The 15,844-nt window shown below is 44.0% G+C and overlaps 1 protein-coding gene across 1 annotated transcript in view; it reads right to left on the minus strand.

The window, feature by feature from the left end:
- Positions 1-15,795, minus strand: part of si:dkey-16n15.6 (organic solute transporter subunit alpha) — a 58,201-nt gene extending 42,406 nt beyond the window's left edge. The window contains 1 exon segment of the mRNA XM_034173114.1: positions 15,260-15,795. Coding sequence (XP_034029005.1) covers positions 15,260-15,422 — 163 coding nt within the window. The 5' untranslated portion in view covers positions 15,423-15,795.
- Between the last annotated feature and the right edge of the window lie 49 nt (positions 15,796-15,844).

Consider the following 15,844-nt stretch of genomic DNA (forward strand, 5'->3'; position numbering starts at 1 on the left):
TGTACCACCTGTGCCAGGGGCAAGGCGGACCATCACAAGACCAGGGGTCTCCTCCAACCCCTGCCTGTGCCTCATCGCCCCTGGTCCCACATCGGCCTGGACTTCGTCACGGGCCTCCTGCCGTCCCAGGGCAACACCGCCATACTGACGATAGTGGACCGGTTCTCCAAGGCGGCCCACTTCGTGGCCCTCCCGAAGCTCCCAACGGCCCAGGAGACAGCAGACCTCCTGGTCCGCCACGTCGTGCGTCTGCATGGGATACCGTCGGACATCGTCTCGGATCGTGGTCCCCAGTTCTCCTCGCAGGTCTGGAGGAGTTTTTGTAAGGAGCTGGGGGCCACCGTACGTCTCTCGTCCGGGTATCACCCACAGATGAACGGCCAGGCAGAGCGGGCGAACCAGGACTTAGAACAGGCCCTTCGCTGTGTAACCTCCGCGCATCCGGCAGCCTGGAGTAACCATCTGGCCTGGATCGAGTACGCTCACAACAGCCAAGTGTCATCTGCCACCGGCCTCTCCCCTTTTGAAGCATGTCTGGGCTACCAGCCCCCATTGTTCCCACTTGTGGAGGGAGAGGTCGTGGTACCCTCGGTCCAGGCCCACCTGCGGAGGTGCCGCCGGGTGTGGCGGACCGCCCATTCTGCCCTGTTGCGGGCCTGGACGAGGGCCAAGGCCCATGCAGATCGCCGGCGATCCCCGGCCCCTGCATACCAACCGGGGCAGGAGGTGTGGTTATCCACTAAGGACATCCCGCTCCAAGTGACATCCCAGAAACTGAAGGACCGTTTCATTGGACCATTCCCCATCGCCAAGATCCTCAGCCCGGCCGCAGTGAAGCTGACACTCCCGGCTTCACTGCGGATCCACCCAGTTTTTCATGTCTCTAGACTCAAGCCATACCACACCTCGCCGCTCTGCACCCCTGGACCTGAGCCACCTCCTGCCCAAATCATCGACGGGGAGCCGGCATGGACTGTTCGTCGGCTCCTGGACGTCCGTCGGATGGGCCGGGGTTTTCAGTACTTGGTGGACTGGGAGGGGTACGGACCCGAAGAACGCTCCTGGGTGAAGAGGAGCTTCATCCTGGACCCGGCCCTCCTGGTCGATTTCTACCGCCGACACCCGGACAAGCCTGGTCGGGCACCAGGAGGCGCCCGTTGAGGGGGGGGGGTCCTGTTGTGTGGGCCGCTGAAGAGGAGGTACTGCTGGCCCACCACCACCAGTCGGCGCCCTGCTTGGAGTGCGGGCTTCAAGCATGAGAGGGCGCCGGAGCCATTGGAAGTGACAGCTGTCACTTGTCAACCACACCAGCTGTCTCTCATCAACCACCACATAAGAAGCGGATTACAACTCCACCTCCTCGCCGAGAAATCATCTACCACTAGAGGTAATTCTTCTCTGCTGTTGTTATTCAGTGTTTTTCAAATTGTGATCTGTGTGCAGCCGTATACCTGTAAAGCCTGCTTGGAGATTGGATTGGCGGATAGTGAGAAGACGACGGTCTTCGTCTCTCACTCCATCCAGTAGAGGGACAAACAGGAGCTGCACGAGTGATACGTATCTGGAGGTGGAGGTTTTCCCTCCCGGAGGAATCGTGTGTAAAGGTTGCTGGGTGTGAGGACTCACACTCACCGTCATCTGTTTCTTGTCTGCCAGCAGTACCAGGGCTGACAACGGAGGACAGAGACCACCTGGGGACTCAGGACTTGGCGGCTCCGGTGTTCTTCAGGCCATTGGTGGTGGAAGCGGTGTGGGCCCCGGCTCTTCGATCATCAGAGGTCTCCTATCTTCGAGCCTGCCCACAGTCCTCTTGTGTACAATTGGCATCCAGTATTTTTCTGTCTGTATTCCGTTGTGTGCCTTCACAACATTAAATTGTTACTCCTTTTCTTATCCATTGTCCGTTCATTTGCGCCCCCTGTTGTGGGTCCGTGTTACGACACCTTCCCAACACCTCCATTGTCCTTTGACCTCCACATTAGAAATATTACTGGGACTGCTTTCTTCCACCTACGAAATATAGCTAAGATTCGTCCCATCCTGTCTATGGGTGATGCTGAGACCTTGATTCATGCGTTTGACTCTTCGAGATTGCACTTCTGCAATGCTCTTTTTTCTGGTTTACCACAGTCCAGCATTAGGGGTCTCCAAATGGTTAAATTTTGACAGGAAGCAAAACGTTTGACCACATTACACCCATTTTGGCATCTCTTCACTGGATTCCTGTCTCTGAGAGATGAGTTCTTAAGGTTCTGCTACTAGTCTATAAGCAATTGTTCACAGACTGGCACCTCCCTACCTCGCTGACCTAATTAAACCCTATGTGCCGGCCCGGGCTTTGTGTTCTCAGGGTGCAGGACTACTTTGTGTCCCTCTGGCATGGGTTAAAGCAAAAAAAATTCATCTGACTGAAATTTTTTCTTGGCAATAATCAATGCCAGCAATTCTCTAAAATGTGGCGTCGTGGGGGCACACACTCTTTTTTCCTCAATAAATACAAGAAACACATTATACATTATACAAATCTATTCTAAATAGCCTCTAAGGAGAGACAAACAAAGCATAAAAAGAATGCAAAACTTGAACATAAAGGTACATAAAAGGGTGGTGGGGGTGGTGGGTGGGTGTAGTCTTGATTCTGGGGAGTCTGCGGGTGCACCCCCCCAGAACATTTTTTAAAAACCAAGTCAAATTTGTGTATTCTGGTGAATTTTAACAGATATGAAGCCCTCTGGAACAAATAAAACTCACTTCTATCTCTGAAGTAAAAACACAGTATTGATTATGGGGGTCTGGGGGATTTCCCCCAGAATTTTTTTTAAAAGAGCAAGTTAAGTTTTGTATATTCTGGTGAATTTTAATGGGTATGAAGCCCTCTGAAACAAAGAAAACTCACTTCAAACTATGGGGGTCTGTCAAGTAAAAATTCTTTGTCTTCTGTAGTATTTTGATTTGTTCTAATCTGGTGAATGCTGGGTGCTGTGTTGCTGGCTGTACAGTCAATAAGATACAAAATTAGGGCCTAAAGCAAATGACAACGTTGTTCTGCTGTGCACAAAGTAACACATCACCACTTTTGAAAATGCATGCGCACTGAGAAACTCAAAACTGGCGTATTCACATTTGATTGGTAAAATGCTGTCACTCGTAAAACAAACTAGGGCTGCAACTAACGATTATTTTAGTAATCGATTAATCTTTTTTGTTGTTTGTTTTTACTTACATGTGAGTTTTGCCATTATTTCTTGAAGTGAGTTATTATTAAAAGGCCTTTGTCACACAACATCAACGTTTGAGCTTGTAATAAAGTTATGTTATATTCTCGTCAAAAACATACCTGGAGTAGTGTTTTGTTTTATTTTGCACATTTTCCACGCCTGTCGGTGACATCATTCGCCTGTGAGCACACCTTGTGGAAGGAGTGGTCCAGCCCCCTCATCGGATTTTCATTGTCTGGAAATGGTGGAATGATTTGGACTTTTTTTCCATCAGAATTTTTTCAGAAGCTGTTAGAGACTGGCACCTGGAAACCATTTGAAAAATTTATCTAGCTTTCGGTGAAAATTTTACGAGCTTCACAGAAAATAAGGACTGTTATTACAGCTTTAAGGACGGCTTTAAGGACGCTCGGCGCGCCGCGCTCCAAGCTGCGACGACGAGGCAGAAAACGCCAGATCATTTCTAAGCTGATGGCTTTGTGGATACGAGACCATCGTGTGCACTTTCTCTGGTTATCACAAGAGCTGGACATCAGCCATTTTCCAGCAGATTTCACTTTTGTCATGGAAAGCCGCGCAGAGGCTTCGTGCGTAACAACCGATTCGCTGTTTGAGCGAGACAAAGGAACACCTCTGTTTCGGCGTATCAGAGGACAAGTTAGGACAAGCCTATCTCGGCTTTCAGTGCTTACCAGTCCAGTAAGTATCAGAGAAATTGTGGAGAGCTGGGCTTGGCGCATGCGTGGAAAAACTCACGCATGCGCACGAGGGTTCAAGCTTGTCTGACGTGAAAACATATGAATGAAATCCATATAGTTTTTGAAAAAAATAAAAAGGTAGGATACTTTATTGACAGACCTCGTACATACATCACCGACACACCACAAAGAGATTTCCATCAGGTTTCACCCGATTATGAGCATTTTTAGATGCCTACAGCAGCTTTCTCAACCATTGACAACATATTACAGAGTCCACCAAAGTATTTTAAAGGCCTGACTAGTGTAATATGTGATATTTAATAAGTTATTTTCATGGAAAAAAGACACAAATGTGCAGATTACTGCATTTTATTTTTGCCTTGTGTAAAAACACAGCTTAGACGTGGTTTGACCGAAACAAATTGTCATTAAAGTTAAATAAAACAGGGATGAAGTGGAGGTTTCAGAGTCACTAGGTGTTCACAAGAAACAGTTATTTCTATATTTATTTATTTATGTTCATTGTTAGTTGGTTTTACCTTTTCTGTTGTGTTTTGCTTTTATCAGGTTCTTTTTGTCTGTTTCTCTAAAATTGTAGCAATATTAGTTATTACTTTTGTTATTATTAATATATAAATGAAAAAAAATTAAAAAAAATATTACAATTCGTAATACATTTGACTCTTTTACTACAACAAACGCTAAGCCATTATTATACAGAAAACAATTGCACACAAACTGTGCTTAGATGCGAACAGCTTAATGCTATCTTTAACATTGAAAACGCCATAGACATGCTAACGCGTTAGCATCGGTCCCGTTTTTAAGTTATAAAATACATCTATCAACTGTTTTAAAAGAGCATAACAGGTCGGTTTAATATAAAAAGGTAAATATTACTCACAGAGATATGCTCTTTAGGGTTGAGCGGGGGAAAATTAAGATAAAGCGAAATAATACAACAAACCATCGAAGCAGTGAGTCGAATCAATGCTTCATTGGTTCAAAGCAAAGCCACACCCAGCGCTACTTGGGGAGTGTCTGCCAATGTTCCCACGAAGGACTGTGGCTATGCAAGCAGTAAACAGAGCGGAGAGGAATGAAATTCACACAGTCCCTTTCTCCGCGGTGCGGCGCCATCCACGCTGACATTGCTGCTGCTTTGATTAGCGCAGAACGGGATGTTGCTTTGACAGTGAGAGTATCGTATTTCGGCCCAAAAACACGCATGACACCACGTGCGGACGCGTATGTGTGGTTAAATTTTCCAAATGAAGGAAATCCGCCGTGGTGACAGAACTTTAACCCATGCCCTAGGGTGAATAAAAAGTCTGTGGGTTACGGAGCTTTCTCTTATCGTGCCCCTGTTCTATGGAATGATCTCCCTGCATCAATAAAAGTCAGATTCTTTAGAGACTAGTATTTCTTCTGTTTTTCTTGTTGCTAAATGTTGACGAATTATACTGTATTTGTTGTCTTTCTGATGCCCGATTCTGTTTTTTGTCTCTCTGTTTGAGGTGCAGCTCCATCCAGAGATGGGTGTGGTGTCTTCTTCTGCAGGCCTCCTGTCCTGTGCACCAGCATGGACACCCAAGATTTCCTGTACATTCGTTTTGTCAATTGTGTCAGTAGCATGGCCCAAGCAGAGGGTCACCCCTTTGACTCTGATCTGCTTGAGATTTCTTCCTCAGAGGGAGTTTTTCTTACCACTATCACCTGTGTTCTTGCTCTGGGGGTTGGTAAGGTTAGACCTTACTTGTGTGAAGCACCATTTTTTTTTAATACTTTTTTCCATTAGAACATTTCACAAAAAATAAAAACAGAAGAAAAACAGACAAAAAAGAGAAAACAGAGAACAGTTTGGGGGATATAGAGCAAGTATTACAGGTAGAAAGTAGAGAAAAATAACAGATGCCGAGCGTATAAAACAAAGTCATAAAGATTGTGTGTTGTCACCTCTTTTAAAAAAGCATGTGTTCCATTTTCCCCAAAAGTCGTCTCCCTTTTCCTTTTGAAGTCTTAAGCTAAAAGTCAAGCGCTCCATGCTTTAGATATTGTTAACAATGGCCATCCACTGACTGGTAGTGGGAGGGTCCCTGCTAAGCCATCGCTTAGTTATGGCTTTTTTACCTGCTGTCATCATGATTTTTAAAATGTAACTATCAGCTTTTGGTATATTTTTGTCCATATTCCCCAAATAAAAAGATAAGCAAGTAAATTCAATATCATAACCTAAAACATCTTTGACAGTACGGTGAACTCCCTCAAAAAAAAAAAACAAAAAAAAAAACGTTAAAGACAGGACACCCCCAGAAAATGTGTGAGTTGTCAGCGGGACAGTGACCACATTCCCGCCAGCATTCAGGTGGACGGCCAGTTTGTTTTGGTGTCTGCTTTGGGATTATAAAGTACCTAATACTATTCTTCCAAGAGAAATCTCTCCACATTTGTGAATTTGTAGTAGTAATTTGCGTTTCGATTACTGTTTCCCATTGCTCAGATGTGATATTGGCTGGACTATTGTAATTCATTATTATCAGGTTGTCCTAAAAGTTCCCTGAAAAGCCTTCAGTTAATTCAAAATGCTGCAGCTAGAGTACTAACGGGGACTAGAAGGAGAGAGCATATCTCACCCGTATTGGCCTCTCTTCATTGGCTTCCTGTTAATTCTAGAATAGAATTTAAAATTCTTCTTCTTACTTATAAGGTTTTGAATAATCAGGTCCCATCTTATCTTAGGGACCTCATAGTACCATATCACCCCAATAGAGCGCTTCGCTCTCAGACTGCAGGCTTACTTGTAGTTCCTAGGGTTTGTAAGAGTAGAATGGGAGGCAGAGCCTTCAGCTTTCAGGCTCCTCTCTTGTGGAACCAGCTCCCAATTCAGATCAGGGAGACAGACACCCTCTCTACTTTTAAGATTAGGCTTAAAACTTTCCTTTTTGCTAAAGCTTATAGTTAGGGCTGGATCAGGTGACCCTGAACCATCCCTTAGTTATGCTGCTATAGACGTAGACTGCTGGGGGGTTCCCATGATGCACTGAGTGTTTCTTTCTCTTTTTGCTCTGTATGCACCACTCTGCATTTAATCATTAGTGATTGATCTCTGCTCCCCTCCACAGCATGTCTTTTTCCTGGTTCTCTCCCTCAGCCCCAACCAGTCCCAGCAGAAGACTGCCCCTCCCTGAGCCTGGTTCTGCTGGAGGTTTCTTCCTGTTAAAAGGGAGTTTTCCTTCCCACTGTCGCCAAGTGCTTGCTCACAAGGGGTCGTTTTGACCGTTGGGGTTTTTACGTAATTATTGTATGGCCTTGCCTTACAATATAAAGCGCCTTGGGGCAACTGTTTGTTGTGATTTGGCGCTATATAAATAAAATTGATTGATTGATTGATATTAAATCCAAGTTCTTTCTCCCATTTCTCCTTAACATAAAATGTAGAGTTACCTTTTAGTTTAACTAGATTCCAATATAGTTCACCAATTATTTTCCTGGTCAGTTTTGATTTGTAAGCCTTAATGAACATTTGTGTAATGGGTGATACATTCTCTAGAGGAAGATTTTTTTATATATTTGACATAAAAATGACGAAGTTGGAGATATCTATAAAAATCCTGTTGACCTAACCCATATCTCTCAGACATAGTTTTAAAGTCAATAAATTCTTGATTGTCCAATAGGAGGCACACTGCAGTAATCCCATGTCTTCCCCATTGTATATAACTCCTATCAATTTGGGCTGGTTCATAGTCAGGGTCATGCACTGGCCACATTAGAACACGGATTTCTTTTTTAAGATTAAACCGTTTGACCAGGTCTAACCAGAAATTAACTGAAAAGTCTACCCACTGATTCTGAATGTTACATTGTTTAATAGCTGTCATATTACTTAATAAACTCTGTAATGGTTTATTCAACAATGATAACTCCATGGCCTTCCATTTTGCTATATATCAGTATTGCACCAGAGCATAAGTGGTCTTAGCTGTGCAGCAATGTAGTAATCTTTGAGACATGGTAAACTCATCCCACCGCTTGGCTTGGGTAATTGTAGAGTTTTATATCTTATCCTAGGGCAGGCGTGTGCAAGGAGGGCCCAGACAGTGCAGGTTTTTCCTTGCAACCACTCATCTCAACAGGTGACTTGCTGATGAGCTTCTCCCCTGAACATAAACACCTGATCTTTAATGAAATCACCTGCTGAAGTGATTGGTAGAAAGGAAAACCTGCAGTGTTTCGGCCCTTCATGGCACATGATTGCCCACCCCTGTCCTAGGGGCTTTACCATTCCAAACAAAACGGGAAATGGTTTTGTCCCATTCTCTAAACTGGCACTCAGGAATCTGAACAGGTAATGACAGTACAGTAATCTCGGCAAGACGTTTGTTTTTATTACCATTATTCTATTACCCAAATCAAGAGGTAAAGAGGCCCATCTATCTAAATCTTCTTTTATATGTGTGTTAATGGACAGATAGTTTTTGTCATAAAGTTCTAATAGGTTTTTAGTAAGTCTTATCCCTAAATATTTAATTAAGTTGAAATCCCAGTCAAATTTGTATTTTGTTTTGAGATCTTGTGTTAAAAACCAAGGCTTGTGTCTTCTCAATGTTAAGGGTATAACCTGACAGGTCACCATGTATTTGTAGCAGGTCCATCAACTTGGGGACACTGGTTTCTGGATCCTTCAAACTGACTAACACATCATCAGCGTGGCGACATATCTTATACTGTGAGCCCCTTATTGTTATACCCTGTAAGCTTGGGTCCTGCCTTATTACTTGAGCAAGTGGAACAATAAATAAGTTGAACAATGCTGGGCTAGCCGGGCACCCTTGATGACACCCGCGTTGTAGCCGTATAGTCCCGGAAAGACTCCTGTTAACTTTAATTCTTGCAACAGGACGTGTATAAAGTTCTAATACCATTAATAAAATCGATATGAAAGCCAAATTTTTCCATCACTTTCTAAAGAAACTCCCAGCCCACTGAATCAAAAGCTTTCTCAGCGTCCATACTAAGCAAAATGGCTGTCAGATTTTCCTTTTTAATAAATTCTATTGTATGGAGGGTCCTTCTAATATTATCTTGGGTCTGCCTGCCAGTAATAAACCCAGTTTGATCTTCATCAATCAAAAACGGCATTATTTCCTCCATCCTTTTAGCTAATACAGCCGCAAAGATTTTATAATCCTGGTTCAGGACACTGATCGGCCTGTAAGACCCACGCTGAGACAAATCCTTTCCCTCCTTAGGAATAACTGAGATGGTGGCTTCCCTCCAAGACGGAGGTAAAGGGCCCCCTTTAAATATAAAGTTAAAAGTTCTAACCATTATTGGTATCAACTGTTCTCTAAACGACTTATACCATTCCCCCGGAAATCCATCAGGTCCCGGGGATTTATTAGATTTCAAGGAGGATATAACTTTATCAATTTCCTCGGCTGTAATTGGTTTAATCAGTTTTTCATTATGCAATCTACCTAGGGAGGGCAAATCCAGCTGGCTCAAAAAGTTATCAACTACACAGGCATCAAATAGTTTGGGTTGGTTGTATAGGGTCTGATAAAAGTTTTCGAATGCTTTTTCTATTCCCTCTAAATCAAATGTAATTTTTTTGGTAACGGGGTCTTTTATTTTATGTACAGTAGCATCTGACTGCTGTTTGCGGAGTCTCCAGGCCAGGATCTTGGATGCTTTGGAACCTGCCTCATAATACCTCTGTCTTGTAAATCTGAGTTTTTTTTCTACCTCTTCACTGTAAATTTGATCAATTTCTTGTTTAATTAGCCTCATCCGTAGAAGTAGTTCTGACTCCCGAGTTTCACTATGTTGTTGTTCAAGATCCAAAAGTTGATTTTGCAAATCAAGGAGTCTTTGAGTTTTTGCCTTTTTGGCAGAAGCTGTTTCAGATATTATAAAACCCCTCAGAAGCGCCTTGGATGCGTCCCACAAAATTGCAGGGTTTACAGCACCATCATCATTATTATTCAAATATGTTTCCAACTCATTCTTTACCTTCTGTTTAAATACATTGTTATTTAGCATACTCACATTAAATCTCCATAATGTTGTTTTATGGTTACTGTCCAGATGTAATTTTAAATGAACAGTGGAATGATCCGATAAATCTCTGTGGGACAATTTACATTCACTTATTCTATGCATCTCAGAGTTGTACATAAAGGGGTAGTCAATCCTGGAATAAACATTGTGTCGGTTAGAATAGAATGTATATTGTCTCTCCTGTTTATGCAAATCTCTCCAAACGTCCAAAATACCTATGTCCTTAATTTTTCTCTTGATCCATTTCTCAATACCTATAAGTCTTCTTTTTCCACTTGTTGTGTCCAGTTTGGGGTTCATTATTACATTGAGGTCACCAGCACAAATCATAATCCCCCTAGATTGGGATGTAATTAAACCAAAGATTTTTTTTTTTTTAAAGAAGACCTTTTTGCTACCTGGGGGTGTATAAACATTAAGCAAAGTTACCTCCTTGCCATCTATTTTACCATTTAGCATAATGAACCTGCCCTCTGTGTCTTTAGTTTCATTCAGTAACTCAAAATGAACAGTTTGGCATCATGATAGCCACTTCCCTTTTATGACCAGATTTAGATGATGAGTAATATGTGTGTTTGAAGCCCAACTTCTTTAATTTTTCATGTTCTTGGTTACTTAAGTGAGTTTCTTGCCAAATATAATTTGTGCATTTTCTTTCTTGCCTTTTGATATCATTTTACCTCTCTTAATTGGACTTGTCAGGCCATTAACATTAAGTGTGACAACTTTGTATTGTTTATAAATTGTAGACAAATAAATGAAAAGTTCAAATACAGCATCTCAGATCCCCCAAACAATGAGCTATAACTACTGCACACAGAACAATACACTGAACAAAGAGAACATACAAAATAGGCTTCCATCATAGAGGTTAACCAGTAACCTCTTAGGTAGGGAGGTAATCCAACCACTAGGTGGCAGGGCCCCCTCAAAAAGAAAAGTATTAGTGGCTGACCTCTGATAACCGTAGGCTGACTACCTAATACGATAAGTAAATAAAGGTGGGCCCAACAAAAGCCTCCAGAAAGCAAGGAAACGTTTTAAGCAATGTCCACTAATTTTAAAATAAAACACACTATATTCAAACCTGTTTAGATTGGACAGTTGTTTTTAAATGTCATACTTAACGTACCTGTCCTGTCGCAAGGAGCAAATTGGAGGAAAAAAAAAAGGAGGGAAAGTAAGGCAGCCACATACAAATTATTTACATAGGAGTGGATGGAGGTGAATCTTCCCCTGCGCAGTCCGCGGTGGCCACGGCTGGCCTGTGAAACTCCCGGAGCTTGTCTTTGATCCTCTACCGGTATCCGCCTCGGTCTTCACGCCTCTTCCCCTGTACGAGTTCCCAGGAGAAAGTTGGTTGCGCTGCTTCACTCAGCTTCGCCGCGGACAGTGGTATTGGAAAGCCCTTTGCACGTAGATCCATGGCAGCTTGATCAGCACTTTCATATGTTACAGTCCCTGAATCCAGAAAGACACGCATTCTCGTCATGGGTGTATGAAATCTCACTCCCTTTTCTTTCAAAACCTTCTTGATCGACAGATATTCCCTCCGTTTGTCCATCACATCAGCTGCATAGTCGTGGTCGAAAAAATATCCTCTTCCCGTCCACGGTGATAGTTTTTTTCCACGCCGCGCTGATAATCTTCTCTTTGGTGCTGTATTTCAAAAATCTAACAACCGTTGATCGCGGGGGAGCGTTATCATCAGGTCGAGGACCTGGGGCTCTGTATGCACGTTCAATGCCCAGCTCGGTCAAATCCGCACTCTGGGCCAATTCGTTTTTGAGAAAATTTTACACAAAGTTAAGCATGGATGTTCCCTCTGCTCCCCCCTTAATGCCGTAAATCCGGATATTATTTTGGTGCGAATGTCCTTCCAGTTCGGTCACCTTTGATTTCAGCTTTAAATGTGTTTTCTGCAGTTGAACTAAAAACTCCTTTGTTTTCGCTCCAAACGTCTCCACCTCCTCAATCCGCTGCTCGGCCTCGTTGGCCAAGTTGCTGCTTAACGTCCGATTGGAAGCGGACTTGAAAATCGTGCAGTTGTTGAGAAATCTTGTTTTCCAACTCGGACATAGCCTTAGTCATTGTGTCATTTATAATGTCGCGGATGGAGGCTAGCGAAACTGTTTCTGCTCGGGTGGCCTGGTGGGCCTCCTCCTCGTGGTGGCTTGTATCTTCCGTATCCTTCCTTTTGCTCCTCAGTCCCTTGCTGGGGCCCCCTTCTTTGTCCCCCGACATTTTCATGCACTTATAAACCCACAACAGTAATTTCCTGGAATATTAAAGGGGACTAATACAGCCTTTTATGGTAGTTCAGCTGGGAGCCGAGTTTCAAGCCGCCATCTCGTTCTCTTGTGCCACCGGAAGTCCTTGTGTGAAGCACCTTGAGGCAATTTTGTTGTGATTTGGTGCTACATAAATGAAAAATAAAATGAAATGAATTAAGTGAGCAGTTCTCAAACATGCGTGCTCCGCTGCTGTCATCTCCACAACTCATATAATGTGTGAGAATCGTGACACAACTTAGTGAGGGTTGACGACAGATGAAACTACATTTTGAGTGTTTGTAGACAAAAATCAGGATCTGACATTCCTGCCCTGGGAGCTCCCCAAAATAACAGAAATGATCAAAGAAAGACACTTCTGGAAGCAGCCAAGTGAGTCCAGCAGTCGCAGCTCAACTGCTGAGCCGTGTGCATGCATGGTCAGCGGGCTGGACACACCTGTCTACAGCAGTCAAGATCATCTTTTTTTTTCTTTTCTTTTTTTTTAAATCAGGACCACAATAGGAAAAGTCTCATGCTGGTGGCCATGAGGCTCATGCACGCATGGTCAACCCATGCTCACACATGGGGCTTCAGCACAGCAGTGGACAAATACTGGCCAATCTCAAAGAAAGTGGAGGGCATCAGTCCACAGGAAGACGTCCCTCACCATCTGTGCATGGCAGACCTCTTTGATGGCCTGGAGTGCTGGACATACTTTATTCTGCAGGTGGGTGAATACCCTGTTCAGTTTTCTTCCAGTTGTATTTTTTTTATTATACTCAACAAAAATATAAACGCAACACTTTTGGTTTTGCTCCCATTTTGTATGAGATGAACTCAAAGATCTAAAACTTTTTCCACATACACAATATCACCATTTCCCTCAAATATTGTTCACAAACCAGTCTAAATCTGTGATAGTGAGCACTTTTCCTTTGCTGAGATAATCCATCCCACCTCACAGGTGTACCATATCAAGATGCTGATTAGACACCATGATTAGTGCACAGGTGTGCCTTAAGACTGCCCACAATAAAAGGCCACTCTGAAAGGTGCAGTTTTATCACACAGCACAATGCCACAGATGTCGCAAGATTTGAGGGAGCGTGCAATTGGCATGCTGACAGCAGGAATGTCAACCAGAGCCGTTGCTCGTGTATTGAATGTTCATTTCTCTACCATAAGCCGTCTCCAAAGGCGTTTTAGAGAATTTGGCAGTACATCCAACCAGCCTCACAACCGCAGACCACGTGTAACCACACCAGCCCAGGACCTCCATATCCAGCATGTTCACCTCCACGATCGTCTGAGACCAGCCACTCGGACAGCTGCTGAAACAATCTGTTTGCATAACCAAAGAATTTCTGCACAAACTGTCAGAAACCGTCTCAGGGAAGCTCATCTGCATGCTCATCGTCCTCATCGGGGTCTCGACCTGACTCCAGTTCGTCGTCGTAACCGACTTGAGTGGGCAAATGCTCACATTCGCTGGCGTTTGGCACGTTGGAGAGGTGTTCTCTTCACGGATGAATCCCGGTTCACACTGTCCAGGGCAGATGGCAGACAGCGTGTGTGGCGTTGTGTGGGTGAGCGGTTTTCTGATGTCAATGTTGTGGATCGAGTGGCCCATGGTGGCGGTGGAGTTATGGTATGGGCAGGCGTCTGTTATGGACGAAGAACACAGGTGCATTTTATTGATGGCATTTTGAATGCACAGAGATACAGTGACGAGATCCTGAGGCCCATTGTTGTGCCATACATCCAAGAACATCACCTCATGTTGCAGCAGGATAATGCACAGCTCCATGTTGCAAGGCTCTGTACACAATTCTTGGAAGCTGAAAATGTCCCAGTTCTTGCATGGCCGGCATACTCACCGGACATGTCACCCATTGAGCATGTTTGGGATGCTCTGGACCGGTGTATACGACAGCGTGTACCAGTTCCTGCCAATATCCAACAACTTCGCACAGCCATTGAAGAGGAGTGGACCAACATTCCACAGGCCACAATTGACAACCTGATCAACTCTATGCGAAGGAGATGTGTTGCACTGCATGAGGCAAATGGCGGTCACACCAGATACTGACTGGTATCCCCCCCCCCAATAAAACAAAACTGCACCTTTCAGAGTGGCCTTTTATTGTGGGCAGTCTAAGGCACACCTGTGCACTAATCATGGTGTCTAATCAGCATCTTGATATGGCACACCTGTGAGGTGGGATGGATTATCTCAGCAAAGGAGAAGTGCTCACTATCACAGATTTAGACTGGTTTGTGAACAATATTTGAGGGAAATGGTGATATTGTGTATGTGGAAAAAGTTTTAGATCTTTGAGTTCATCTCATACAAAATGGGAGCAAAACCAAAAGTGTTGCGTTTATATTTTTGTTGAGTGTATTATTATCTTACTTTATTATAATTTACAGGCCTGTTACTGGATACTGTTGGGGGACAGTCCACAATCAGGTTAATACCAGATGAGCAATTTGTGCCTAACGTGTTGCTTGTACCACTTTAGTGAGACAACTGCTAATTAATTTCTCCAACTGCTGTCCAACTGTCACAGCGCAGTGAGACAGCACGCTAACGGGAGAGACTACAGCTACGCAACACCAGCAAAGAGCTGACAGAAGCTCCTTCTTCACACCAAACAAGTCCATGTTTGGTTGCTGTAGATCAGAACCCTTTAGAGGACTGTCCCCTGCACGTTGTCCTCAAATGGACGGCTGTGGGCTGAACTTCCTGTGACACACGTCTTCACACTAATCCACCGTTCTGCAACATCTGACAACTGCTGTTTGTCTCTTATATTTTATTGTGTTTGGAGACATTTTAGCTGTGCAACATTTTTTACAAATAAATAGACTTTTTATATACATTTTCTTTTTCTGTCACATTGGTGTTTTGTTAATGTGCACAGGGTGTTCCGCTGTGCACGGTTCTGGTACCTGTGCAGATGACAAATTAAATCTCACGGCTGTGACGAGGGTTCAAACTCACCGCTGAAGATCTCTGATGACAGCGGGATCTCAGGCCCGATCCAGCTGCAGTTGGAACCTCGTCCCATCTCCTGTTTGCTGATCTTCAGCCGACCCAGCTCCAAGCAGGAAGGACCAGCGCTGCGGGGTGCCGTCTTCGCCCTCTCAGTTCCCTGTTCCGGCATTAATGATTGACTAGCCAGCAGGTGAAAGATCCAAGTCCAGCTGAGAGGAGGCGAGTGTCACAGACACAGCCTTCCACCATCTCCTCCACGTAAAAGTACTGATTGTGACACGGCAGAGGCTAATCAAAGCTCACGAGTAGACTTAACTGCGCTAACATAAAATTACCACACAGGTAGTAATGGAGGAGAAGACGTCTTCAATCGCCAGCAAGCTTGATATTATTAAAGCAAAGACAGAAATTCAATGAAAAGGTCTTATTTCCAACCCCCAAACACACCACAGCCTCGGCTAACCGAGACGGAACCCCAGCGAGCTGCAATCACTTTTCAAGTAGCATATCAGGAGGTGAGAACCTGGAAAGACAACATGGGGGTGAAGGAGATGTACAGTAGTGTTCATAATAATAGTAGTGCTATGTGAC

This window comes from Thalassophryne amazonica, chromosome 6 (assembly GCF_902500255.1).
Source record: "Thalassophryne amazonica chromosome 6, fThaAma1.1, whole genome shotgun sequence".
NCBI lineage: Eukaryota > Metazoa > Chordata > Actinopteri > Batrachoidiformes > Batrachoididae > Thalassophryne > Thalassophryne amazonica.